The following is a 25,877-nucleotide window of genomic DNA, read 5'->3' as shown; positions in this document are numbered from 1 at the left end:
CTCTGAGTTGCCACAGGACCGAAGTCGCATTCCGAGGTGCTCCTTTGGCCCCTACCGCCCGTGTCGCAAGGTAAACCGCCGCCAACTGGCGCAAAAACTACCCAACACGCACGGCGACAAGTTAACACGACATTATTTTCAAACACGGTGATTTCTTAAAAGCGGCCCCGAGCCGCCCTCTGGCAGGGTGACTGTGGCGGTGGCACCTGGCCCCGCGTGTCAGCGGGTCAGGGCGGCACCGCTGCTCCCCGGCCAAGCAGACAGGTCAGGTCACATCCAGAGGGGCTGGTCAGCCGATCGGGTCCGCTAAAACAACACGGTCGGGTGCAGCGCCGCGCCACTGCTGCCAACGCCAATAGTCGCAGCGTTCGACAGCGGCCGCCGCCGGTGCCCCTACCCCTACCCCTCCCCGACCCGACCTGACACGGGGGCAGAGGCGACGTCCCATGTCTGAGCTGGTGGGACTTCTCCCCCGTCCCTCGTCGAACCCGTCAACCGTCCGCTCCAATGCTGATTTAGTGTTTGATCTGTGTGCTTAGCGTGTATCAATGAAGCGATCATTCGGGAAACAGCCATGATGCTGATCTCATTTCCGGGGAACACCTTTTAGACAGGAAAAATAAAACGCATTCAGCGTGTCATCTTCCTCAGACAGATGTATGTAGACAGAAAGCACCAGAACAGATAACAGTATAGCCGACGCCACGGCACGAGCGCTTGGCGACAGTTTCGACCCCCCCCCCCCTCCCCCATCGTCCCGACGATCACCTGCCTTGCCCCACACGGGAGCAGGATACTGTTTCCCGAGTCTCGTGTAGTCTCCTAACGAGCCGCGTCGAATTCCGCCAAAAAAGTGTCCGTCTGCAGGGCGCGCCGGGGACGCGGCGTCGGCTGTCTCCGGCGCGCCACCTTCGCCATCGCCGTCAGCGTCGACAAGACGCAGAGACGGCGCGGCGGCGAGCAGCGGCGCGCGCGGCGGACGCGACGCGTGCCGCCGTTTCCTGCGGCCTCTATTTACCGGCGGGTTAACCCCTTGAGCGGGTGCGCCGGGGCGGGGGCGGCGTATTTGTGTTGGCACCGTTCGGTGGGAGTGACACGCGCGACCCCCGTCATTACCATGTGTCAGCGGCCACCAGGTTGTGAGGGGAGGCCCGCAGGAGCGGAGGGAAGGCCTGGGGTTCCGCCGACGCACCCGCCCGCCCGCCGGTGAGGACAGCCAGACCGCAGGGACAGCGGCAGCGCGTGCCGACAGATTCACGAACGGGGAGTCTGGTGCCGCTAACGGAGGCTAGAACTATGATAGGTAATAGGCACAGCGGTGTAGCAAGGAGCAGAGAAATTGGTTTCCACAAAGTCCAAAACAATCTTCATGGGCAATGGAACACAATAGCCCGACTGATCCCAAAACCCTAAAAACAACTGTAGTCATGCTGTCATCTGCCAGCAATCGAAGGTATCCACCCAGTCTGTCAGGACCCGTCTGTCTGGAGTCTAAACTCGGCATTCACGTCTGCCCAGTCTGTCTGGAGTCTGGACTCGACAGTGTCTGCCCGTCTGCCTGGAGTCATGTCTGGAGACCTGACTGTCGGACCCGGCAGTCATGTCTGCCCAGTCTTTCTCACAGTCAATGACAATCCAAAAACAATGTAATAAGACCAGACGTTTCGACAACAAAGTGCCTTCGTCAGTGGAAAAACAAGATATAGGCTTTACATCGATAAAAAAATATAGAAGACGACCAGCCTGCACGAAATACAGTTCTACTTTTTTGAAATACAGGTTATATCTAATCTCGCATTTATATCTAACCTGTATTTCAAAAAAGTAGAACTGTATTTCGTGCAGGCTGGTCGTCTTCTATATTTTTTTTATCGATGTAAAGCCTATATCTTGTTTTTCCACTGACGAAGGCACTTTGTTGTCGAAACGTCTGGTCTTATTACATTGTTTTTGGATTGTCATTGACTGTGAGAAAAACGAAATGTCTGACTCTTCTAATCTGCCCAGTCTGTTTGGAGTCTGCACCTTCCGCTCTAACTGCGGTCAGGATTCATGATGGGCGGTCTGCCCGCCCAGCTGGCGGCCATGTTCCCCTGTCCGCGGCGCTGGTACGATTTTCATCGACAAACAATTATCGAGTGATGTAGTGTGTCGTGCTGCTGTCGATTGCGGCGCTGTTTTCTCAGTGACTGGCCGCCGGGGCAGGCCGGGCTGACCGGGAAGGAACAGTGGAAGGTCAGTTATCCGACGGTTCTGTCCAACAGACGGAGACTGTTTGTCCAGTGCAGCCCCACGCCGGTCTGACAACGAGCCACAACGAAAACAAGCCCGATCGAAAATATATCGGCCAGGGATCTAATAACACTGCTCGGCGACCGGTGGCAAAATAAATACCGACGGTCAGCGGAAAGGTCAATGCCTATCGGTGACACATGGCAGTTGCTGCTGCCAATTTAGCCCATCGAAGACTTGATTTATTTTAGTCAGTTGCTCTATTGCGTCAATTTATTGAACGATTGCTAAGGGTCGCAAAGTGTAAAATTAGAACAATTGTTGGCTGTTCGCTCGCCTCGGCTGGTCAAGGCACCTGATATCTGAATTGAGCCGTTTTTGCGTATCCATTTCACTTCGATTCTAACCATGAAATAGAGCATGCAAGACTATGCAGTGGCCTTAAAGGAAGGGTGCCACCTTTTGGACACAACGCAGTTTTTACAAGATTAGCCTCACATGAACCTAAAAACCGGCTTCACTTACCTATGCTCGAGACGGTCAGCATTGAATCCGCACGTGAAGTTATCATTTGCGAGTTTTGCTGCCAGCATTCGGGCAGGCAAAAATCTTCAGCACTATTTCCTCGTCGTGTTAAGGGTATTTTATAAAACATGAAATCAGCAAAGGTATGTATAAAAGTTATACTTTTGAAGCATGTTTTATCATTTTGAAAGGGTATATTTTTTCTTTATGGTATACACTTAAGTTTTAAAATTTTAATTGGGAAGTTTTTCTAGTAAGTTGCATGAAGGGTGAAGGGTTCCATAGATCTCTTAAGCATTGTAAAGGAAAAACCTTTACTCGACTTATTTGATGTTCTTATTTGATGATGAAATATGGCCAACAGTTACCTACTTGGTTACCTACAACTTAGTTCAAATCATGTTATCTTCTTCCTTTTTATTTGTTCATCTTTTTGTCTCAGTTGCGCCATCAATGCAAATGGCAGAATGATATGTTGCCATGACAACAGGATATGCCAGCCGTCCTAGCTGCCCCATCAAACGACCTTGAGTTGTAGTGGTGATATAAACAATGATCTTTTTTTTTGGCCAATGTATTAAATGCAATGTTTCGGTTTTTTGTATATTGTGGACGCGCTAACCACGTCTAAAAATTCAAATAAGTAAAATAGATTCATAGAACAAAAATTTCGGAAGGTGGCACCCTTCCTTTAAACATGATCTGGGTAATTTTTAAGTACGTGACTCTTGTAGGTCAAGATGGTCAAGGTATAGGTATTGCGAATTTTGGGTTATGTCAGTTCATGTGTGGACCAGATACCCATATCAATGGGCATGTAGCTGGTGGCCGGCTGTTTTCCAACCATATGGCAGTTGCCACTTGAACAAATACCTCAGGCACTGTGATGGTGCACCTGTCAGCGTGTCAAAATGTTCGTCTGCAGGAGAAAAATCATTTCGTTTTTTCAATGATGCCAATCAATCGCAATAAATCGAAACCTTTTGAAAAACTGACAAATTTTGATTGGAGAGGTTACATTGCTGTCAGATTAAATTTGAAAGCATAAATAATTGAATGAATGACTCTTGTTCACCGCTGCAATAGATCTGCAGATTGCTGGCTGCCAATCAAAAGGGTCAGCCACCAAAAACAAACTATTAACGAGCGCTGTTAAATCATCTGCGACCTCTGTCTTCCGAACGTTTCGAACTAGGCACACAAAAATATCCTTATTTTTACGTTCATTGCTTCAGTCATTATTTAAAGCACAGTTTCTGTCAGTTGCTGTCCAGGACAATGCAACAAGAGCTAAATATAACCGTATGCCCCATCGAGTTGAGAGCTCACGGATTCGAGTCAGCCCACGCTACACACACACATTATTTGTACGTACATTTCACCGGAGTCGGGTCACGTCTCTCTCCCTATCGTCGCTCTCGACGATACCCACCGCCCCCACCTGTTCCCCGGGTAGCGCTCAGCGCGTGCCGCCCCAGCGCGGCTGATGGCCCTCTCCACGGCCAGCGTCCAGACACCGCACAGATGATCACCGCCCAGGGACCGACGCCCCGCTTGTTAGTATGTTCCCGTAAGATTTCAACCCGTCCGCCGGTGGCATTTATATTTATTAATTCCGCGTGTTGCCATATTTATCATACAACACGGCTCCCCAGGGTGGACGCGGCACGGATGAAAAACGCTTTTATAAAAATAAATGCCACCGAGTGAAGTCACCAGGGCGGCCGCCGCGCAGAAAAGTGGCCCTTCGTATGCATTGGCGACGCGGTGAGTGGCCTGCCATCTGGCGGAGAGTCTGTCAACTACGAGCCGAGGTAGCAGGTGAATAGTGTATGGGGCGCCGCAGCCCGCACCGCTTCTATTATTGAATGTTGACCGGTGCACGCATGAGCGGTGGGGTGTACGGTAGCCGGGGGGGGGGATGAGGGGGCCCTCCCCAGTCATCACCGGCCGACCAGCCGCCGGTAAACAGGCTCGGGCCGACCTGCAATTCCTGCAGCATTTGACCAAATTGGCCGGCGGCGGGCAGCCCGACGACCAACGCCGTGCGGCTGAGCTTACGAGAAGACAAACAAGAAATGGTCGACACAGTCGAGAACAGGTGAACGAGAAGAACCAGAGAAACACTTATTCCATGCTGCCCTCCACATAGTAATTGTTCCAGCACAATGTGAATCCAAATATTCGAGGGACGATGCATAGGTATAGTTAGCCTAAAAATCAAGCACTCTACTTTCAGTACTTGTCTGGGGTACTCACCGTGCAGAATCCAGCCGTGCCCACAGTCCTGACAGGTCCTCATGGTGCTCTCCCCGGGGGTGAAGCTGGTACAGCCGCAGCTGCCGCTTGTGCAGCGGATATTCTGTGGAGAGAGATGGAGAGTCAGACTGACGGAGACGGGAGATACAGGCGGAGATGGGCGGGCTTGGGTGGAGAAAAGGAAAAGTTAAACTGAAAGGGTAGTGGGATAGTTGAGCGGAGTAAATAGTGAGGGAGAGAGAGAGAGAGAGAGAGAGAGAGAGAGAGAGAGAGAGAGAGAGAGAGAGAGAGAGAGAGAGAGAGAGAGAGAGAGAGAGAGAGAGAGAGAGAGAGAGAGAGGGAGGGAGGGAGAAGGCCCTGAGTGAGATAGAACAGGGAGGAACTTTAAATGTTCGCCAGGTGACGAATTTTACCAAATGCGGTAACATTCGTTACTCCTTATACTCAGCCAGCATACTGCAAGTCCTTTATGTAAAACTTGTCAATGAATGTTTCATCGTTAGGTATGTACAGCCCTCTGCAGACTGCGTGGTAGGTATTCTTTTTTCGACAAAACCGATAATAACTCAAAGGTTATGTTATCAGTCGGTCGGAACTCACTGTAAATAGATGCGCCATGCTCCACTCCTTCGATTAGGTCTATCAATAAACAAAGCATACGCCTTGCGTGGCAACAAAATGCAAAAGTTTGTTTTGGGGGCAAATATAAATTTTTGGGTTTAGTTGCCGAACTAGATGAAAAATGGATACGGTGATGATGCCAATCTAAGGGGCGGGGTCTAGCGCGTCTTGCTGTTACGATTTCCGAATGACCGATAGCATAGTATTCGCGTTATTCTCATTTTTGTCGAAAAAAGAATACCTACCACGCAGTTTGCAGAGGGCTGTACATAAAGTGTTTAACATTCAGCACCGCTCTCCCGTCAGTCATGGGTTCAGGACTAAGGTCAAACTCGTATTTACAGTTATTTCATGCATATGTCGTTACGGACGTTACAGACGTCACACGACCTCACAGCTAACGTCACATGACGTCACAGCTCCCGTCACGTGACCTCACAGCTAACGTCACGTGACGTCACAGCTCGTGGCATGTCTCAATCGCTCCACAAGTAGCGGGTGCTTGGTCCACCATAACAGCGGCGCCATTAATCATGGCAAACGAGCGGCTTACTTGTTTTACATGCAGCCAAGAACCGCGCTAGTGCAAACATCGGTCGCGGTAGATCATGCTGTTTGCCGACTCTGTTGTCGCGCTGCAATGGTTCCATAACCATCATGGTATCGCTGCATAAATTACTTGGTCCATGACGAGCTGGTGGTATATTTCACTTCAACCCTTCATCGGCGCCAGCTGCGGTGAACTTTGTTTTTCGTTGGTGTGTTGCTTGAACGTAAGTAATATCCCCAATGCATTGTCGCGTGTTTTGCACAGCCTCGTTTCCGCTCGGGGAGAATGGCCATGCAGCTACACGGGACACAATATGCAGGCGCCTTAACCACACGTTTAGACGTCGTCCTTTTATGCTGACGCGTGTGTTGAGCGGATGACGCATGTCCGACTGTCGTGCGCGGCGGCACTTCGATGGACCGTGCCGGGCTGTTTTGTGTGGGGACGGTGGACTTTCCATTAGGTCGGACCACGGCGGGGTCCGACGAAAGTGTCGTCACTGACCGCTATGCTGCAGAGTACACAGTGCACATTCAATGGGGAGGTGAAGCCGGAACGAGGGCATGAGTGGGCCATGAGTGTGTCGTCTGTCACTGACTGCCGTACCACATTTTAAAGAGAGACTGAGGGAGGGCAGGGTTGAGGTAGTGAACCGTCACCGATGATGGACACCGCCGGATACATGAGGCAGAGGTAGGATACCTCGATGACAAATGCACTATGTAGCCATCCGCCTGTGTCTTTCCAATAGCCATAAAACGATGAATTTTGTACACAAAGTCTGCTGAAGCTCATATTTCTAGTTTTATATCATAAGCTATATAGCCATTTGAACCTCATTTGTCTTCATTACGTACCTATCTGGCATCTAACGATGCCTACAGGTACCGGAAAGGGCGGACAAATGCTCGCCGAGCTTCATAAACCATTCGTCGAATGAGTCATTAGATGATTGTGGACAGGCAAATAATGTTTTATTTCAGCCTTTGCAATGATATCGATAAAACAAATTGCACCGCCACTGACATCCCACAGACCATATTCGATCGGTAAATTGGAGAGCTCCCGAGTAACCCCGAGTAGGGGCACCGGTAACCACCAGTGACCGGTCACCCTGTGGAGATGACCGCTGTTGACCACTGACCAGTGACCGTCAGTGACCGGTGACCGGGCGGTGACCATCAGTGACCGGATGGTGACCATCAGTGACCATCAGTGACCGGATGGTGACCATCAGTGACCTCTAGTGACCGCCGGTGACCGGTGACCAGTGACTGTCGGTGACCGGTGACCTGAGAGGTGACCTCTGGTGACCGGCGGTGACCACCGGTGACCGGTGACCCTGTCACGCTGTCAGCGGTGACCTCTGGTGACTGGTAACCAGAGCGGTGACCTCTGGTGACCGCTGGTGACCGGTGACCCCTGTCACGCCGGCGGCGGCCACCAATCGATGGCGCTCGACAGCATTGGCGTTCCGAGCGCTCATCAATCAGCCAGCGCAGGCCGATTATCACGAGCGCTGACATTTTACAGCTCGCCCAGGCCGGCGGCGCCGCTTTTACAGCCGCTGCGCCGTCCGTCGCCGCCGCGCCATTACTCGCCGTCGCCGCGCGCCCAAATCGCAGCCGCGGGCATTCAAATTGCCCCCTTTAGCGGCCACGCGGGAGCTGTTAGGGTTACTTTCAATTTTCCGCCGGCCGGCCCGCGGCACGTGTAAAAATGCGTGACGGGTGACGCCGTCACTGCTGTCTCTGCAGCGCCCAGGAGAGCTCTGTGTGGGACCAGCCTCCCGCCGGAGTTGCAGGCAGTAGTCAGAGCATTTTGTGTGATTTTGAATTCCCAAACGAGCGGCGTCGCGGCCCGCGCCGGTATCATTTCATCACAGGAAGCGGGCGCCACCGGGACGCTAATTTTACCGGGCGCGTGTGAGCGTGTGTTTGCGCCCCGCGCGGGGACCAGAGCGGTGTGAGACCTGTTTAATTTCGTCACTGGCGTGCAGCGCGGCGCTGTTGAGGTGTCGAGTTTGCGGCAGCCGTCAGCAGAAGCAGCTGCCGTGATCAACGCCGACCAGATGACATAGGGTGTCGAATTTTTGGACCGTCTCGCGCCATGGCGACCGGCCGTTTTATCTTGTAAAACAAGCAGCCCTGTCAGCCGTGCCGGTCCCGGGCAATTAATTATGGCGGAGCTATTCATCGCGATTGTCGATAGGCTGCCGGTCTCATATATTACCAAGCAGGCGGCGCCGTTATTTGGCGTCTACCTCTGGGCCATCGGCCGACTACCTCTCTATAAGTCATGGCACAGGGCCGCATTGACGTCTTTATATGCAGGGTTCGTTAGCGCAAAGTAATTACGGAAATTGGCGTGCAACAGGCCCTAATTGGAGCTGTCATTACGGCCCACAGAAGAAACAGTTTGCACGAGACCTAAGTGATTGAGCGCGCCCGGAGACGGGCTGAAGAGTGTGGATGACATGACCACGCGTCCGGTTATCTGCGGCGGAAGACCGCCGCCTCCCGAGGGCCGGAGCGCGATTTAAGCCGATTGATCGCCGGCCGCCGATCGGCTGCAGGCGCGCCGCCAAGGGACGTCGGCTAATGCAACAATGCCTTTTTATCTTCAAACGGTGCGCTGTCGGCACACGAGATTGGCTCGGCCGGCTCGATATGACGCCCGCGGCCAGAAAGGGTGGCCGTGGTGCGGTCTGACGCGCGCGCCGCACACTGAAAAATCACCCGGGCCGGGGGACGCGGACTTCTGACAAATGGAGCACAATTAAACTAAATCGATGAAAAATTCGAGTCAAATGGAGCGTCGGCGGCCGACCAGATGGTGTGGTACGATTGGAAGCGGCCGTGGTGCGTGCGTGTGCGGAGCGCCGCGCCGGCAGTGCCGAGCACGCACTGTTCACTGCCGCGTGCACTGCTGTGCACCGCCCGCGACCCAGTGGTAACTTAGACAGCTGGCTGCTGAGTGCAAGCAATGCGAACTTGGCAAAAATTAATTTCACGACGTGCCGTTCCGCACTACTAAAAAGTGTCTCATTATATCCCTAAATTACCACCAAATTACTACCAAGAAGACGTCTTTCCACTTTGTCAACGAAACGAGCGTCATCTTTATTCCACAGACGGATTGATCTGTCAGCATATCATTACGCGTGGAATAAGTTGGTTCTGTCACAGTGAACTAATTGTTCCTCGTCCTCAGGAAGTCTACCCCGTAATTTTCCTGCGCCAGACCTCTGTCCGCGGTTCCGGCAGCGCGGTTGGGGACGCGGACAGCGACATATTGCACCCGTGATCCCCCAGATCCGGCTCGTATATGTCCCCAGGGTGATACCGCAACATTGGGTCCGTTCACCGTTGCCGGGTCTCCACTCGATTTCCCTCGATTGCAGAGGCACTATCGTGAGTGATGACAGTCTTGCCCCAACAGTCAATTTGCATTTATTCAGCCGTCTCATATTTCATGCATTTCGTATCCCACCTCTGTGGTCTGGATCAGAGACTTTCCGTAGGTGACAATAAAATAACGATTTTTCATGTAAGAGGTGGAAGAAAGACGCGTAAGAATGAGACTTTTATATTCTGGAATGGCGTTGATAAACAGTTTACCATGATGGTATTTACAGTGGTACAGTCGGATTATAATTCATCAGACTATGCGGTGATAGAAAACAACAAAGTGCACGATGATTTTTTTGATTCGTTTGTGCTCCTCTCTATAAAACCTCTATCAAACGTTCACCCGTGATCCTATTTGTCACGTCTGCCCGAGTGTCTCGTAATGCACGCGATGGCAGTCGTGTGTCTCGCCTCGAGTGTCACTGAGTCCCGCCCGACCAGGTGACACGGCGGTGGCGACACATCGAGTGACACGTCGAGTGACATGTCGAGTGACACGTCGAGTGACACATCCCCGCCCCGACAGACCCGCGGTGACACGGCGTCACGTGCCGGCTCCGGGCGACAGCCTCCCCGCCTCCGGGGCTGGTCGCTGCCCTAGTTAGAACGGCCCCACACCCCACACAGGGAGCCGGCGACGACAGAGCGTCGACACGGGGCCGGGGTGACCAGCTGTCTGTACCCTCAGCACACCCGTGGAGCGTGTCCAGCACGCGCCACACAAATCCACCGCCAGGCCGGCGCGCTGGCAGCCCCGGCATGCAAACAAATAGCGAACACCGGTCGGGGGAGCTCCCTGGCCCTCCTCTCGGCTCCGCCAGCGCCTGGTGGGCCATCGCCAGCTGCCGACCGTATGTTACCCATTGGGTGGCCGTGCTGACATGCCACACAAAGATCGGTGTGTTCGGGTTAACTCGTTCAATATTCATTTTTCAGTGTGCGGTTTACTTCTGCTTTGCGGGCAAACATGTTGAAAATCATTCATGAAAATATTGAATCGTGAGTTAAAATGGACTTAGGAGTAAGGACCCTTATGAATGATTTTTGGAAAATATTTGCACACATCGTGGCTGAAGTAGGTAGAAAATGTGCCACCAATCTGATATATGAATGTTCGAGATGAGAGGCGCCTCTTGAAATGATCGTTTTTGTGTCTCTACTTGACGCTTGTTCTGACTGTCTCAAGACCTTGCTCTTCCCTCCGATTGTAACACCGTCAGCCACAATTGGCTGTCCATTCGCTCTGCTCCCCCGCTCTGCGCTGTCACAGAGGTCCTGGAACTCATCTGCCTCCTCGAGAGTCGCCACTGCACCATTAGACACCCCTCCACCGCCGACCTCACACACATCTCGACACAATGGCTCTGCGACTACCGCGACTCAATCGGGCCCTGACCGGCTCTGCTGGTCGTTACACTGATAGTGGCGCATGTCTCCAGTGGGTCGGAGGCCAAAGTGGCGCAGGACACTCGGCGGCGCGTCATTAGTGGTGTGCCGGGCGGCGCGCCGGCCCAAATAGGCTTGGTCCGGTAACGACCTCTCGGGGAATAGTCGGTAATCCGGGCTCATTGTGGCCGCGGCCCCGGAGACAGTCTTTTATTGTTGCTGTTGCGGCCCAGATGGACGTCATTTGTCTCGCCGCCAGAGTGTCTCCTCTTGGTGTTTGGAGGCGCGCACGAGTGTGGCTCCAATGGGAGGTCGGCCTCCGGTGGGACCTCGGGAACGGCTACATTACTGCATCAAGAATGGCTACATGCATCACTACACCAGGAGCCTTGTCACCTTCACAAGCAACGGCTAAATCACCGCACAAGGAAGGGCTACATCAACACACCAAGAACGGCTACCTTCTGACCACATCAGCAAGTCGAACAGGGCTGCGACTCAGAAAATGTCCACAGGTCCGAAAAAGGTGGCATCTCGTAATGCCGGCTGAGTGACAGACTCGCCTACACACGACTGGCAGAAAGCTTGGCGTCGTCGCAGTCCTGCAGACACAGCACTGTGTCGTCACCGTTGAAATCTCGATGGCCCAGCTCGATGGTAGCGTTCGATGCTCGCTTCGTTCGATCGCGGCCTCGTATCGGATGGGTAGGTTTGACCTATCGAGCGGGCGGAGATCGCAGCTGAACCATGACCTCGCTGAAAGGAGCTGAGGGCCGCAGCCCTGCCCTAGGATAGGTCGGAAAGGGACCACCAGCACGGCCGAGGAATAGGTTCCGCCAGCACGGCTGCGGACCGCTCCTCTGCGGTGGTCAGGAAACGGCAAACTGTCGGACAGCATTGAGATGCATTTAAGTACGTGAGCCAGCACTATGCTTTTTATCGGAACACTCTCCGGATCTCTGGAGAGCTTCAAGGACTCTTGATGACAGCACTTGAGTTGTTCTTTTACGTAGCACGAAAGCATAGGTTTAAAAGTAATCGAATCCGCTTTGACAAACTTTTCTTAGAGAATGGAGGCCACACGGTTCATGAGGAAGGATTTGATGAAGGGTGATCACAACAAAATAATGGTACATATTTTTTTTCTCGCAAAAGAGGACATAAGAGACGATGCACAACAGCTGCGTCCATGAGCAATAAGCGTGTAAGCTTGGCATAAAAAATGGCATCGTGCTTTTTTGATTGCCGTTGTAGTTCTCCGTCATTTAAGAACGACGATGCATTGTGGATCAATCTGCACCCTCATTCTGTTTCGCTACTTAAAATTTGCTTAAATTTCGTCTTTACCCACTCTACTTTTTTTACCCATTTCGTCTCTACTCGGCCCACCGTATCCCATCCCACCCCATCCCATCCCTTCCCGTCTCGATCCTCTCTGGGTGCCTCCGGGTGCGGTGAGGGCCCGGAGCCACTCCATTTGGCGCCATATGAGTGGCGCGCTGTCCATTTGGGCGGCCCACCGCTACCGGTCGGTCGGTCGGTCGGTCGGTCGCCCTATCGCTCCGGTGCCGAGTCACCGATGATGGAGCGACTCTTTGTCCTCCGGGAGAGAGAGAGAGAGAGAGAGAGAGAGAGAGAGAGAGAGAGAGAGAGAGAGAGAGAGAGAGAGAGAGGGAGAGAGAGAGAGAGAGAGAGAGAGAGAGGAGAGAGAGAGAGAGAGAGAGAGAGAGAGAGAGAGAGAGAGAGAGAGAGAGAGAGAGAGAGAGATGGAGGGAGAGGGCGAGGAAGAGAGAAATGAGCGGGAGTGAGAAAGAGAGATAGAGAGAGTGGAAGAGAGAAGGCAGATAAGAGAGAGGAAGAGTAGAGGGAGGGAGAGAAAAGTGAAGAATCTAAGAACGGTCTCATAGAACGTTTACGATACCCACTGACAGCGCACCCACACTGGACCACGCCCACACCCATTTGCCCACGCCCAGGTCAGGCGTCCTTCCACATCCTGAGCGCGTTCACGCCCTCGTCGCGCCACTCTCGCCGCAAAACTCGTCATCCGCGTCGAGCTCGCCGCCAGTGTTCGCCACGGGCCGGGCCAGCCCAACGGGCCATGGGCCGGGCTGGGCTACGGGCTGGGCCGGGCCCCCAAATATCATTAGTTAACGGGCTATGGACGGGCCGGGCCAAGAGGTTTGTGGACTATGGGTTTTGCGACTTGTCAATTTAAGAAAATTTGGAAACTGATGCAAACAAAACCCACTGGGAAAATACTAAAACTAAACCAAATTTAAGCAATGTGAAAGAAAACCTACTTGAGATTGAATTTTGGGAATCTTGAGAATCATCCAATATCACATCATGTCACACATAGGAGGGTTTTCATAAAAATTCCGCAACCAAAAAGATCAGAGAATCTCTAGCATCATTAGTTTGTTAATAAAAGTTAAAATGTAGTTATCAGAATAACTTACTTAGCACTACAACTCCAAAAACTAAGAAGCCACTCAACAATGATTGGCTACAGGGCTACATTAAGTTTAACACTTATATATGGCGATAGTGAGACAATTCCAACAGTCTTTTTTCCTTCACCGACGGCTTTTTAACGAACAGAACCTTAAAAGGATACTCACGAAACACACTGTAAGTAACGAGGAATTCTACAGAGTATTTCGCGATGAAAGCTTCTTTAAATGTCCATAAATTTGTCAAAAATAAATCACACAACAACAATCCGGCCCCTTCTCAACAAAATTTGCAATCATGGCGGCGCTATGTTTATGTGGCGGCATCTAGGTAGTATACACAACAGTATATCAAATAAATACGTTTTTTAAGTAAGTATCAAGGTGAAAAACAAAATAAAACAAATAAAAAATAAAACCTTAATCACGAAGTCTGAAAACTCGAACGAAAAACAAAATAAAAACTTGATCATATATGTTTTATTATACAATTGGTCTAAATCGCTACCTGCCGCAGCTGCGACGATCAAGAAGTGTTCGCTTTTTTCAATCGATGATGATGATGCGTAAAAAACGCAAAAGTACCCAATGACATTTCAAGCTTACCATGTTTTCTGCTTACGCTGCTAGCGATATCCATATCTTGAAAAGAGCCTAACATAAAATAGCAAGGAAAGCAGCAGATTGTTGTCCACAGAGATTCGGTTGACACGTGGGCATGAATTGAAAATAGATTAAATCAGTTTTGCTGATAAATGGATGGTTTTTCTCTTTTTTGGAAGACAGTGCTAAAGCTAGTGTCACCTATTTTGTATGCTTTCTCAGGCTTTTGATATTGCAGCATCAATGGAGTGAATTTAACAGCAAGGTCAATCCCAGACAGATTCATCAATTCCCATAAGTCAAGCTTTTTCTGCTGGTAAGTTGAAGTGCTGGGAAGTATAGAGTAAGTTGCAAATACTTCCTTCAAGTATGCATTAGAGTCACCAATTATGCATGATAATGTTCACACACATCAGCTTGCAAGATGACTTTACTCATAGAATGTAGTTAATATAATCATGTAAACTTTTTATATGTGTGTAATCATGACCCAATTGACTGAGGTGCTTGCTGTTAGTGTTAAAATTTGTGCCATAGGTACTTGAAATGATTATGTTCATTGAAAAGAAGGGAGTCATGATTGCCATGTTAATACATATTCATACAATTTGAATTGTTCTCAAAATAGTGTAATCAATCATGCTTATTATAGCAATAGACTAAGACAATAACTAGATTGCTATTTTTGACGGGCCGGGCCGGGCTGGGCTTGGACATATTTGTCAGAGCGGGCTACGGGCTGGGCCGGGATCTGAACCCATGGGCCCGGGCCGGGCTGGGCGGGGGATTTTGGGGCCCGTGGCGAACACTGCTCGCCGCGGCGGTCGTCGTAAAAGCCGCAGACACGGAAGGCCGATCATACATCATCGTTTGCAATCACTTTTCGCCGGCGACTAGCGGCAAGATCAATTTGACACACTACATTAGATCGGGAGCATTGATTCCGAGTGGGTGTCATGCCGGCGGTATTGATTGCGATTTTCCGGCGAGGCGGAGAGAGACACGGCTGAGTTTCCTCACTCCCAGGCTGAGACGCCTCACTCCCAGGCTGAGACGCCTCACTCCCAGGCTGAGCCGCCTCACTCCTCCCAAGCTGAGTGAGCCACCTCTCACTCCTGGCTCTCCGGCTGATTTTCCTCACTCCCTGGCTGAGTCGCCTCACTCATTCCAGGCTGAGTCGCCTCACTTCTCTCAGGATGAGTTTCCTCACTCCTAGCTCCCAGGCTGAACTGCCTCATTGCGCTTCTAGTCTGAGTCACTCCATTCTCAGGCTGAGCCTCCTCATTTCTCCCAGGTTGAACTACTGAACTGCCTCACTCCCGACCTGAACTGCCTCACTCCCCGGCTGAGCTGCCTCACTCCTCTCCGCAGTCGGCCTTGTCTCCGCTGAGTACGATATCGGAACCCGAACTGACGAAAGATTTCTTTATAGTCTGTTCCTATACGTAGTCTCTAGCGGAAGATAGCGTTCCAGTACGATCTTTTGCCTATAGTCAGCTTTTTACGTTCCCACTTTAGGAGCCACAAAAAAACAAGCATTATCGTCAGTATGGGCAGCGTGCTATTGCCAAGGTGATATTGGAACAAAGTAGCCAGTCGATCGCTTTCCATCGCTTCATTCCGCTTTGTGGGTCGTGTTCAGTGTGCTCTGACAAGTGCAAAATTAATGCTGCTGAGATGCTTGTTTGTGATGTGTTGAACTACCGTATGAAAATAGTAGACACAAATCCAATCCGCACATAAAACGTAAACAATTCCTGCAGTTTTGGAGCAGTTGACGATGGGGAATCCTCCGACTCTTATGAAAACAAGACGCTACCTACTACCTAAAAACTTCGCCAGCTTTATTTTTCTTCTCTCACAAGATGCAACATCTTGTCGACTCATCATCAATATAAGGAAAACTTTTATGTCAGAATACGCCCAGCTTTACATATGTACAGGGTGTCCCATAAGTTCGTTCTCACCTAAATTTTATGTTTTTAGGCTCTCTTGCTTAAAGGCACGCTAAAATTGGTTCATTACTGAGCTTACGTGGTTGCCATGGCTGGTAGAAATATGTTCCACAGTAACTTATTTCTGTAGACAAAATAGTTTTTGCTAGAGAGCCCGTTTCCTACACAGACGGCTAACGCCGCAACATAGAGGTCTCCAATACGGGAACGTCTCGGTATTTAGTCAGCACGTGACCATTCGCGACGATTGAGGGTGATTGAGGCCTACCAGTCTGTAGACAATGTCCATCGCTAACTGGACGCACAGTCAGCAAGTGACACCGATGATTTGTCGGGAGTCAATCATTGCAAGTTTATCCTCTTTTTTGTCAGCTCTCAAGAGTGAGCCATGTGGCCAAAACTGTGTGGCGCCAAAGTGGCCATCAAAAAGGTCAAAGGGTTAGAAAGTTGGTAAGCAGATTTTTCAGGATGGATTACCAGCTGTCTAAGAGTGTTCTTTCGGGGTACATAACTCAAGGTGACTTAAGCTTTGCTTACCGGAGGGCTCAAAACAATCAAAACCGTCTTAAGATGGCCAAACACGAGTTTCGTTATGCCTGAGGCTAAAAAAAACTAAAGGGCTGAGGACATCAACCAAGTCATCTGGACTAACTAGTCCACGTTCGAGATGAAACACCCGTCCAAACCCGAAAACAACCCCATAAGGGCGAAGGAGGAGGCTTCCGTTTCGTCCCGTTATTTTCCTATGCGAAAGGCCAAGGTCACGGTATTGTGGGGTTATAGGCGTCCAGACGCTGACCAGGTTGCGATTGGTGTCCCAGAAACAGCTTTGGGAAGCATAATGCTTTTCCAAGAACATCTAGGAGGAGTTTCAGCCCTCAATCTGAACTCGAACCGCGAGTATGAACACATTTATAGAGGAGAAAATGGCATCCGAGAGGTCGTAGGCCCATCTTCAGGCAAGACAGTGCATCAGTGCACAGGTCAAGCAAAGCTTAAAAGCGGTGCAAGGAGACTGTGACAGGCGTTTGTGGCAATACCACATGCCAGGCACCTCATCGGATCAAAATTTCATAAAAATTTGTTGGTTATGCTGAAATTTAGGCTCGTCGAAGCGTAGCGCTGTTCCAGCCTCGAGGAGCTCACGGCGCATGTCAAGTCAGTCTGGGTTAACTTTAAGCCTGCTATGCAGCCAAACATGCCGGTTGGCATGCCGCAGCATGTGTTCATGTGTTTGCCTATTAAATGGGGAGCACATTGAGGGGTCATAAATATATCAAAACGCAATGTACTCTGTTTCACATGCAAATATAATGTGAGAACGAACTTATGGGACACCCTGTACAGCTTGCGCTGCATCCCACTAATTTTCTCTTTCTGCAAAGTATATTTGTATGACATCGAATGGTTGCAGCTTTAGGTGGAAAGCAGCTTGTAGAAAATTAATTTATAATTCATATCTTGTGAGAGCATGACTGGGAGATAACGTAAGAGTACCATTAACGAATGGAACATTGTTCTTCTTCGTGTCCCGCCTTAATGAAATCAAAGCCTAAACTCAGTCCGGTGTTACCGAACTTTTACGACATGTAAATGAATAATTACTGTTCCGTATTTCCAGGCTGATCATGCCAACTCTTATTATTTACGATTCTGTCTCGGATGGTTCTAAGAACAAATCGCCACAGCACGCTCGACATTTGCATATTTGTCGGCTGAAATAGCACTGCGGAGGGCCGATATATTTTGCAGCCACATAATTGCATCCCTTTGACCGGAGGCAGAGGCAGCCAGTGAAATATAAATCGAACCGCGGCGGCCGCTAATGAGGACGAATTTACGACTGCGGCGATCGTGGCGCGGCGCGGCGATCGGCGGCGCAATGCGTCATCGGTCTGCAGCTGATTTGCCACTCGGGCTAGGCCGGAGGACGATCGCTGACGGACGCGCCGAGAGGGCTGACGGGAGAGTGGTGAAGGACAGACACGGCGACTCTAGGATAAAGGTGCTAAGGGTGCCACAACAGGTAGTGTGAAACACGAAGCTGCATAGCTGGAAAACACTGAAAACAATTTAACCCAAGGCCCGCGAGTAAACCGGTGTTTTGCAGGTACCCCTATCCGCAACCATTTTTAACCACCCTCCCAGGAGTACAGTAAGGTCCCATTGCAGTGTAGTCATCCCTGCTCTCAGCGGACTTGTTCGCTGACAGCGGTTATATCCGCTCAGAGCAAGTACGACTACACCGCAATGGGGCCTAGCACTACTCCTGGGAGGGTGGTTAAAAATGGTTGCGGATAGGGGTACCCGTAAAACACCGGTTTACTCGCCAGCCTTGGGTTAAATTGTTTTCAGTGAAGGAAGGCATCATTCATGCATCATTATTTGATACCGTTTTGTAAGAAAGCTGCGCGGCCATTCAAAGTTCAACGGGCGGGTTCACAGGGATGCCAGATCGTGCATGTCTGTCATGCACCGTCCATGCTCTAAAGTTTCCGAGTCATTCCGTCATCATATGTCAGCATAAGCCTGTCTGCCCAAAAGGTGCTCACGACAGTCACTAGAGCCAGGCAATCGCTTTAAGTCTGCGATCAGGACAATGTTAGTAAAACGCAAAGGCAACAATCATTCCATTCAGATAAAAATCATTTTGATGGGCGCTGAGTTTCCCGGAAAGTAATGCGAGACTCGATGTCTCCTCCCTTTTTGTAACTGCGCCATGCGTGCCGCGCTCAGCCCAGCCCACTGCTCCGGGCACCTGGGACACCTCTCCCGCCGCCCCCGCGCCCTGCGCACATATCATCAATAACGGGCGCTTTTATTAAGACGGCATCGACGCGCCACTTGATGTGCGACGCGGGACACAATTTACATGCGATAGATGGGAGAGTCGCGATTTATCATAGGCGCGTTACCATTACGGCGGTATCCCGGGGCCATTTTTCAACGTTACCCTGCGCACCAGTGACAAGCGTGCCAAAAACAACCCAAATGCGACACTCAACAGTCATATGTGGATGTCGAAAAGCGTGATTTGTTAACACTTCAAAATTGTGACCTGTGAAACAACTGTGGTTAATGCTCTGTTCGCCGAACATCGAGTTTAAGGAGTCGGGTTTGGGTGGTGGTTATGTCGTGAGTAATGACAAAATTAATCGACATGAGAAGCTGGCCGGCGGCGTGGCGTGTACCATGCCGCTGTACTCGGACCTTTTATGATATGCAAATTACCTGTGGCAATTATCGCGGCGCCGTGTGCCGCCGGTAGAAACATATCACAAGTAGTTTCAGCAGTCCCCAACGTGCGCTGAATTATTTCCGCTTCAACTTCCCAGCAATTCAGCAGCGCATGACGCCCTGAGGCTAGACCAACCCTGCAGGGCCACCCAGGGCCCCTGCCGCCGACGCGACGTCGCAGCGGAAAGACACTGCATCTCTTCGCCTCTCAGACACAAAAAGTTTGACAGTTGCGATGTTCGGAAATGGATTTTTAATGAACGTCGAACGGGGCCCACAAAGTTCCTCTTGTCAGCGGACCGATCAGCAGGAAACCGTCACGGGAGCAAAAGCAAAAGGCCGAGACTCAGACGATGTTATGACTACGCTGGATTGATCCCCAGGGTGGAATGGCAGTACTGATATTCACAACTGTCAACTGTGTGGTTAACCTCGTGATGAGGCTGCGCAGACACCTCATCAGAATTAATTCATAGCGTCATTTACAAGCCGCGAACCATCTCACAAAAAAACTCATCACACGAGCGTCACAAACGTGACACGTCCGGACAGGGGCGCGTCACAAAAGTGACACCTCCGGACAGCCCGGGCGTCACGCGACCGGGGCTTTCTTGCTCAGCCCGACACCGCGTCATCCGGCGGTGGTAGCCGCGGTGGCGGCGGCGGCCGATTAATTTCGGTAATGAGCGCCGCGGCTGGCGGCCACTGGGAAAGGTCGCCGCGGTGTCAGTCAGCCGGCGGCCGGCGGCGTCACTGTCTGTGCCGGAAGCAGCGGTCAGCGGCGGGACGTGTAATGGCGCCGAGCCGACTGGACTGCTGGCCAGTTCACAGCACGGCACCGCGCGCAGCTCCCACACGACCTGTGACCCGGCCCGCTGTGAAAAGTGACCCGGCCATGGTGTGAAAAGTGACCCGGTCAGGTATGATGGGGTGACCTGGCGACGTGACGCGCTCAACTGGTAATTAAAACGCGATATTTCCGCGGCGGCAACATTTCCACATCATGTTTCGAAAGTGGTACATCCTCCATAGCATAACTATAGAGCTGTCACCGACTCGGTGAAAAATAAAGCTAGGGAGGGGATTGCTGTGAATAAGCGATCCGTTAATTATTTTCATAATAGTGTACTTTTTCGTTGAGTTTCGCTCGTGTGGTAGGACATTTGACAGTGACCTGATTTTTATCAGACTCCGATGTCTTTAACAACGTGCTATGTGGTTGTCAGAGGACTCTTCCGATCCAATGCGCTGGGCCACTGCCCGCATCCATGCACCACTTGACTCGCTCTGTGCCCGTCGGGCCCGCGGGACTTAGCATCGGGCCTCTCCAGGCGGGGTCGTTCCAGGTGCCGGGCCTCTCCAGGCGGGGTCGTTCCAGGTGCCGGGTCTCTCCAGGCCGGTCGTTCCAGGCGCGACGGTGACAGAGCGCCAGGTCGCCGCCATCTGGCCCTCCGCATCCATCATCGTCGCCGGCTATCGCCATCACGCCGCGCCGATATGACAGTCACCTATCAGAGCATCGCGCCGCGGCGGCGTCTCAGTCAACAAACGCTTCGTTAGAGCTGGCAGCGCGACGGCCGCGCGGCACGTCTCCATCATAGAGGCCATCAATCGGACAACGATCGCCATCAAGCGCCGATCCCCGATTGGATCAGCCGGCAAAAACACCAACAAAGAACACACCAATAAGGCCAATAAATCGGGACCGGCCGTTGTGTCTGCAGTCTGCCCCGTCCTGTGTTAATCACCGACGACCGGCGGCCGGCGGCGGACAGCGACGGTCGGCAGCAGAGAGCCGCCGCACGCGAGGAGCCCTCTCCCCTGCGCCGCGCCCCTGCTGGCGCCGCGCCGACTATTGACACCCTGCTCATTGCTATTCCCATCAACTGTCCACCTCCCTCGTGCTCATTATTACTTCTTTCTTCTCCCATTTATCGGCGTTTCTATCATTGTTTCTATCTGCGGGGCGGCGGGGTCCGGCCGGCGGTGGACGGGGGCGCGACGCTCCCGGTAATGCCGCCGCACAGCCGACATGTGACTGAGATTGGCATGTCGTGTCGCGGCTTTCCGACCGCTCCCGGCTGAGGGGCGCTGGCCGCTCCACACACAGCTCGCGCTTTGTCCGCCCGTCTGCGCCAGTATTGGCTCGGCGGCGACGTTAGTGACGCTCCGGAGGCGTTCTCGGCGCCGTGACTGGTCGTCCGACGACTGGGAGCCGGCAGTTTCGGCTCTGGTGGCGTGGGAACGCCGGTGACCTGGCGCTGATGACGGCTCGTCCGACTCAATAGGTGCTCCCAGCACACACGCATCCCGTCCGCCCTGGGCACACAGCGCTCCGCGCCGCCGCCGTCACTCCTCACAAGGGCGAGAATACCACCCACTTGAAAACGGAGCGCTCTCTTCAGCAGATGACAGTATCACGCCGCTTCCATCTAGCTAGCGTTTCACGCAAAAAGCTCTGGTATGCGGTCACACTCACATGTTTTCGGCGCCGGCCGAGCGCGTTTTTATCCATCCGGCACGATGTCAGGCGTGTTTTCTGGTGTAATAATCCGCTGCACCATACAGCCCACAAAATATGCTGACGGAATATGGACAGCCGTGCTAAGCCGCTCACGTCAAACAACGAGTCCAGCGGGATTCATTACCTGCAACTTGGCCATCATGCCTGTTACATCCGCACGTAAGATTCATTCTGCTTTGACACGAAATTATTCTTGTAATCACAGCGCGCAAACATTCCGACCAAACAACTGACATCAGGCAATCATAGGTCCTGTGGCGACCATCCACGACACGAATATTACTGGCCTGACACGCTTCAGGCGGGCCTTAGGCTGGAACGTCCCGTCCTCAACGCATACTAGTGCGCGGTCGCCACTGGAATGTGCGTCACTTTCGCCGTTCGGCGCGCCGCAGAACGCCGCAGAGCGTCGCTCGCGGCGCGGCGCGGTCAGAGCCCGGCCCGAAATCACCGTCCCAAATGACACCCCGCTAATTAAGTGGAGCCGTGTGCGTCGCACGTCCAGAGCTGGGGTCACGGCGGGTCAACCTCACCGCCCTAATGACCGGTGACACAGGGCTATTCGGGGAGTGACGCGCGACCGGCCGTGAGTTGTGAAGTGTGTGAGTTGTGAAGTTGGAGCTGGTGTTAGACGCAAGTCTCACTGGAAGCAGCCCGAGTGTTGAAGTTATGAGTCAAATACAGCAGTCTTAGAGTTGGAAACTCGTTAACATGACCATAAGGCATTGGCTTCCGCCTCCTTTCAATTTCATGTATTGCGGAACAGCATAAATGCAGGCGTTAACAACTAGCGCCATCTATGGAGCTGAAAATTTAACATTCAACAGTACGGTCATCTTCCACCTTTCTATAGCTTGTGGAGTTTTCCGGGGTCCAATATCGCCTGATAGCGAGCCGACATAGCCCGATCGCCCACAGCCGTGGCCAGGTATCGCCTTACAGCTCACAGCTCACAACCATAGTCCAATATCGCCCGATAGCTCGTGACCGGGTCCAATCGGGCACGGCTTGATTGGTCAGCCACGGCAGGCTCGCCAACTTGACCAAGTCTCATCGCCCGTGCTCGGGCGCCACTTTAAACCGTGTTCCAACTAGAAACACTTTGCTAATGCGGCCGCGCACGCTAGCGCTGCAGAACGGAGGCAAAGTTCAACAAGCCGTGATGAATTTATAATAGCGGCCACTCTAAGCGGACAATTTATCGATGATGCACTCGGCGGAGCGGTGGCCACTGCGCTCGTCCGAGGACAATTTGCGGGCGTGTGACACTGGGGGCATTATGTGCCGTCGTTAAAACAAAGGACCCAAGTTCAGCGAACATCTGCCCAACGACACTGCACCTGGAGGGCAGGCGTAAGGACGTGGTTAGCGCAACTGCAAAGTGGGCCATACCTTCTCACCGCAGTTTGAGCGCTGCTCGTCGGCCACCGGCGGCCGGCGCAATTATGTGTCCACTCTGTGTCAGCATGTGGACGGCTGTGCGCCGAACGAATGACGAGGCAGACTGATTTAGGAAGCCGCTAAGTACTCTCTTGGCTGAGTTACGAAGTGACTCGAATTTCTCGCCATGATTGCCTACGCAAAATGGCTTCTAATTGCCCATTGTGGAGGAGGCTGGCCATCTGTCGCCTTGGCCCGCGCCGGCGCATTAACTGCATTTCAATTACGGCGTCACATGCAACACGCCACCAACCGGAGACAGCCGTCACAGAGTGACGTCACAGTCACGTGACGTGACTGACACATGCCTCGACCGTCACGTTTCCTGCCGTGACGCTAAGAAAATATAGCGCTCCGTCAAAGTACCCGACACGATTCGTTTGAATGCGAAGAATCTTGGTAATCCGTGGGACGGACACCGAAGCTCGCGTCACTCTGAGTCTGTCGACGCCGGCAGTGGCCCGTCGGCTCCGTTGCAGGGTTTTTAGGACGGAAAATTCTGTCTGCCGAACACCCCGCGGCGCCGCTGTCTCAGCAGAGCCTTCGAGCCGTCACCGACAAACAATGAAGTCGTTACCGGCGAGAGGTCAGAAAAACGACACAGCGCCGCTCACAGAGTGGCGTGCCCACTGCGGCGGACGCGGCGAGCAGCGGCGCATCGCGCCACGATCGGCTCGCGTGCGCCTAATGAACGACTATTGAAGGCGATCGCGGTGGAAGTGTGTCATTTGCTACGCGCTCCCCTTGTATCGTCGTCCGTTGTGCCGCCGCGGGGAGCGCTGGCGTGGTCTGTCATCATCTGCCGCTTCCGCTACGGATCTCCCCGACTCTGACCAGCCTCCGCCAGCCGGCACTGCCGCCTCCTCGTCATGACAGCCTCCGCGCCGTCACTGCCTCTGCCGCGCCGTCACTGCCTCTGCCGCGCCGTCACTGCCGCCCGGCACCCGACGCAGGCGCGCGTCAATTAAAAACAGCGACACAGTAATGCGATCGTTTCCCGGCATATCCAGCCCTTCATATCCAATCAGGGCCGATGTCACATTCACTCGCATGTGTCAATCACGAGTCGGCACCAGGCGGCGGCTCCAATCAGAGCTGTCGGACGCTTGTTGGTCCTATTGGTGCCGCGCGCTGGGGCACGCATTGTCCTCGGCGGCGGCACAGCCCCCAGGCTGGGTCGGCCGTTCGACCCGTCCAGAGAGCCTGAGGCACTCGACTGTCGATAATTTGATTATCGACACTGCCCGCCCGGTCGGTGACGAGCCGATATTTTTCTGTGAGACCGGGGAAGGATTGTGTGGATATGGGTATATGGGTATCAAAAAGAGCAATAGGACAGGAACAATGACAGCGGAACGGGATATTTGATGGTGCTATACAAGTATGTTCACCCATAAGAGCAATACGATAGCCTGACATGCAACAGGAAAGACAAAGAAAGTTTTCCTGTTTTTGAACGGACCTTTTAGTTTTTCGAGATTCAATCCTACTGCCTGTGTTCAATCATGTCCAAATAAAGATCAGTAACTAGAGCCAGGAGAAAACAAACGAAGAAACCAGAATCAGACGATAATGATACATCAGTCGCAGTTTATCTGATTCCCGCCCAGACGGACCTCCGTCGTTACCGACAATCAACAATTCCCGGTCCGTCGGCGGCCGTCGTCGCCGTCGCCGCTGTCGTTTTTGCCGATAAGCTGTCGGCAATTAGCCGGGTGGCTGGCGGCGTAACGCCGTTATGATGAGTCGGCCGGCGCTAATTGCGGCCGATCGCGGCGCGGTGGCGGCGGAAGCGGCGCAGCGTCACACGTCTCCGCCGCTGCTCATCTCGTCACGGTGCCGAGGGGGAGTCGGTAGGAGGGGGGGGGGAGTAAGTTGATTGTCGTGCAGAGCGCGCCGATCGACAGACTAAGCACGGCGGCCACTTAGTGTCCGTGTCCCGGGGGCACGACCCGGCCGGCGGGCAGCGGGGAGCGCAGCTGGCCACCGGCACCGCTTTGTTTGCCGCCGGCCGACACGGCTCCCGACGGGGAACACCGAAAGCCAATATTGACCATCGGCGCGTCCACGGGCGCCGGCTAGACACAGCGCAATTGCGGCTAACGAGATCACGGCGCAGCTAATGAAATGCCGCCAATCAGTGGATCGCCGGCCGGTCAGACACAGGCCGGCCGGGCAGATGGTCACTGGTGACCGGTCACCAGAGAGTGTTCAGCTGCCCTGAGGGACGACGGTGTCGGGTCGCCAGAGAGATCCTCTGCTCCAGGGACGACGGTGTTGTGGTGTTTCGGGTTTCACGTTGTGCCAAACACATTGATGTGGCATGGGAAAACGCGTCACAGGTGCAGCGAGTGTTATCACGTGCTGATGTCACGTCATGTCACGGGTGTTTCGAACTGACACGTGAGACACTGAGTGCCGTGCAATTCCTGAATGGGGCATCTTCTGGTCTGACAAAAGCAAAAAAAAAAAGACACACACACACACATTCGAAGATCCACCATGAAAACGAGCAAAACTGCCCATTTCTTTTCATTACGACGATTTAACGTCCAACTTCAATAAAGCTTGGATCGGACTACATAGGAGCATGTAATACTTTTCAATGAAAATTTCCAGAACATGTCTGCCGTAACACATTATGTACCCATCCTCACAAACTTCACCCCGTCTTTACTG

At 52.5% G+C, this 25,877-nt stretch overlaps 1 protein-coding gene across 2 annotated transcripts in view; it reads right to left on the bottom strand.

The window, feature by feature from the left end:
* LOC122377621 (zinc finger protein basonuclin-1-like) overlaps window positions 1-25,877 on the bottom strand; it is a 151,659-nt gene that overhangs the window by 79,256 nt on the left and 46,526 nt on the right. For both annotated transcript variants that reach the window (XM_043357871.1, XM_043357870.1), the window contains exon 2: window positions 5,017-5,119. In XM_043357871.1, coding sequence (XP_043213806.1) covers window positions 5,017-5,119 — 103 coding nt within the window. The remainder of the gene's footprint in view (window positions 1-5,016; window positions 5,120-25,877) is intronic.

Source organism: Amphibalanus amphitrite, unplaced genomic scaffold (genome assembly GCF_019059575.1).
Source record: "Amphibalanus amphitrite isolate SeventyFive unplaced genomic scaffold, NRLGWU_Aamphi_draft 000048F_arrow, whole genome shotgun sequence".
Lineage (NCBI taxonomy): Eukaryota > Metazoa > Arthropoda > Thecostraca > Balanomorpha > Balanidae > Amphibalanus > Amphibalanus amphitrite.
This window is presented reverse-complemented; position numbering and strand designations above follow the sequence as displayed.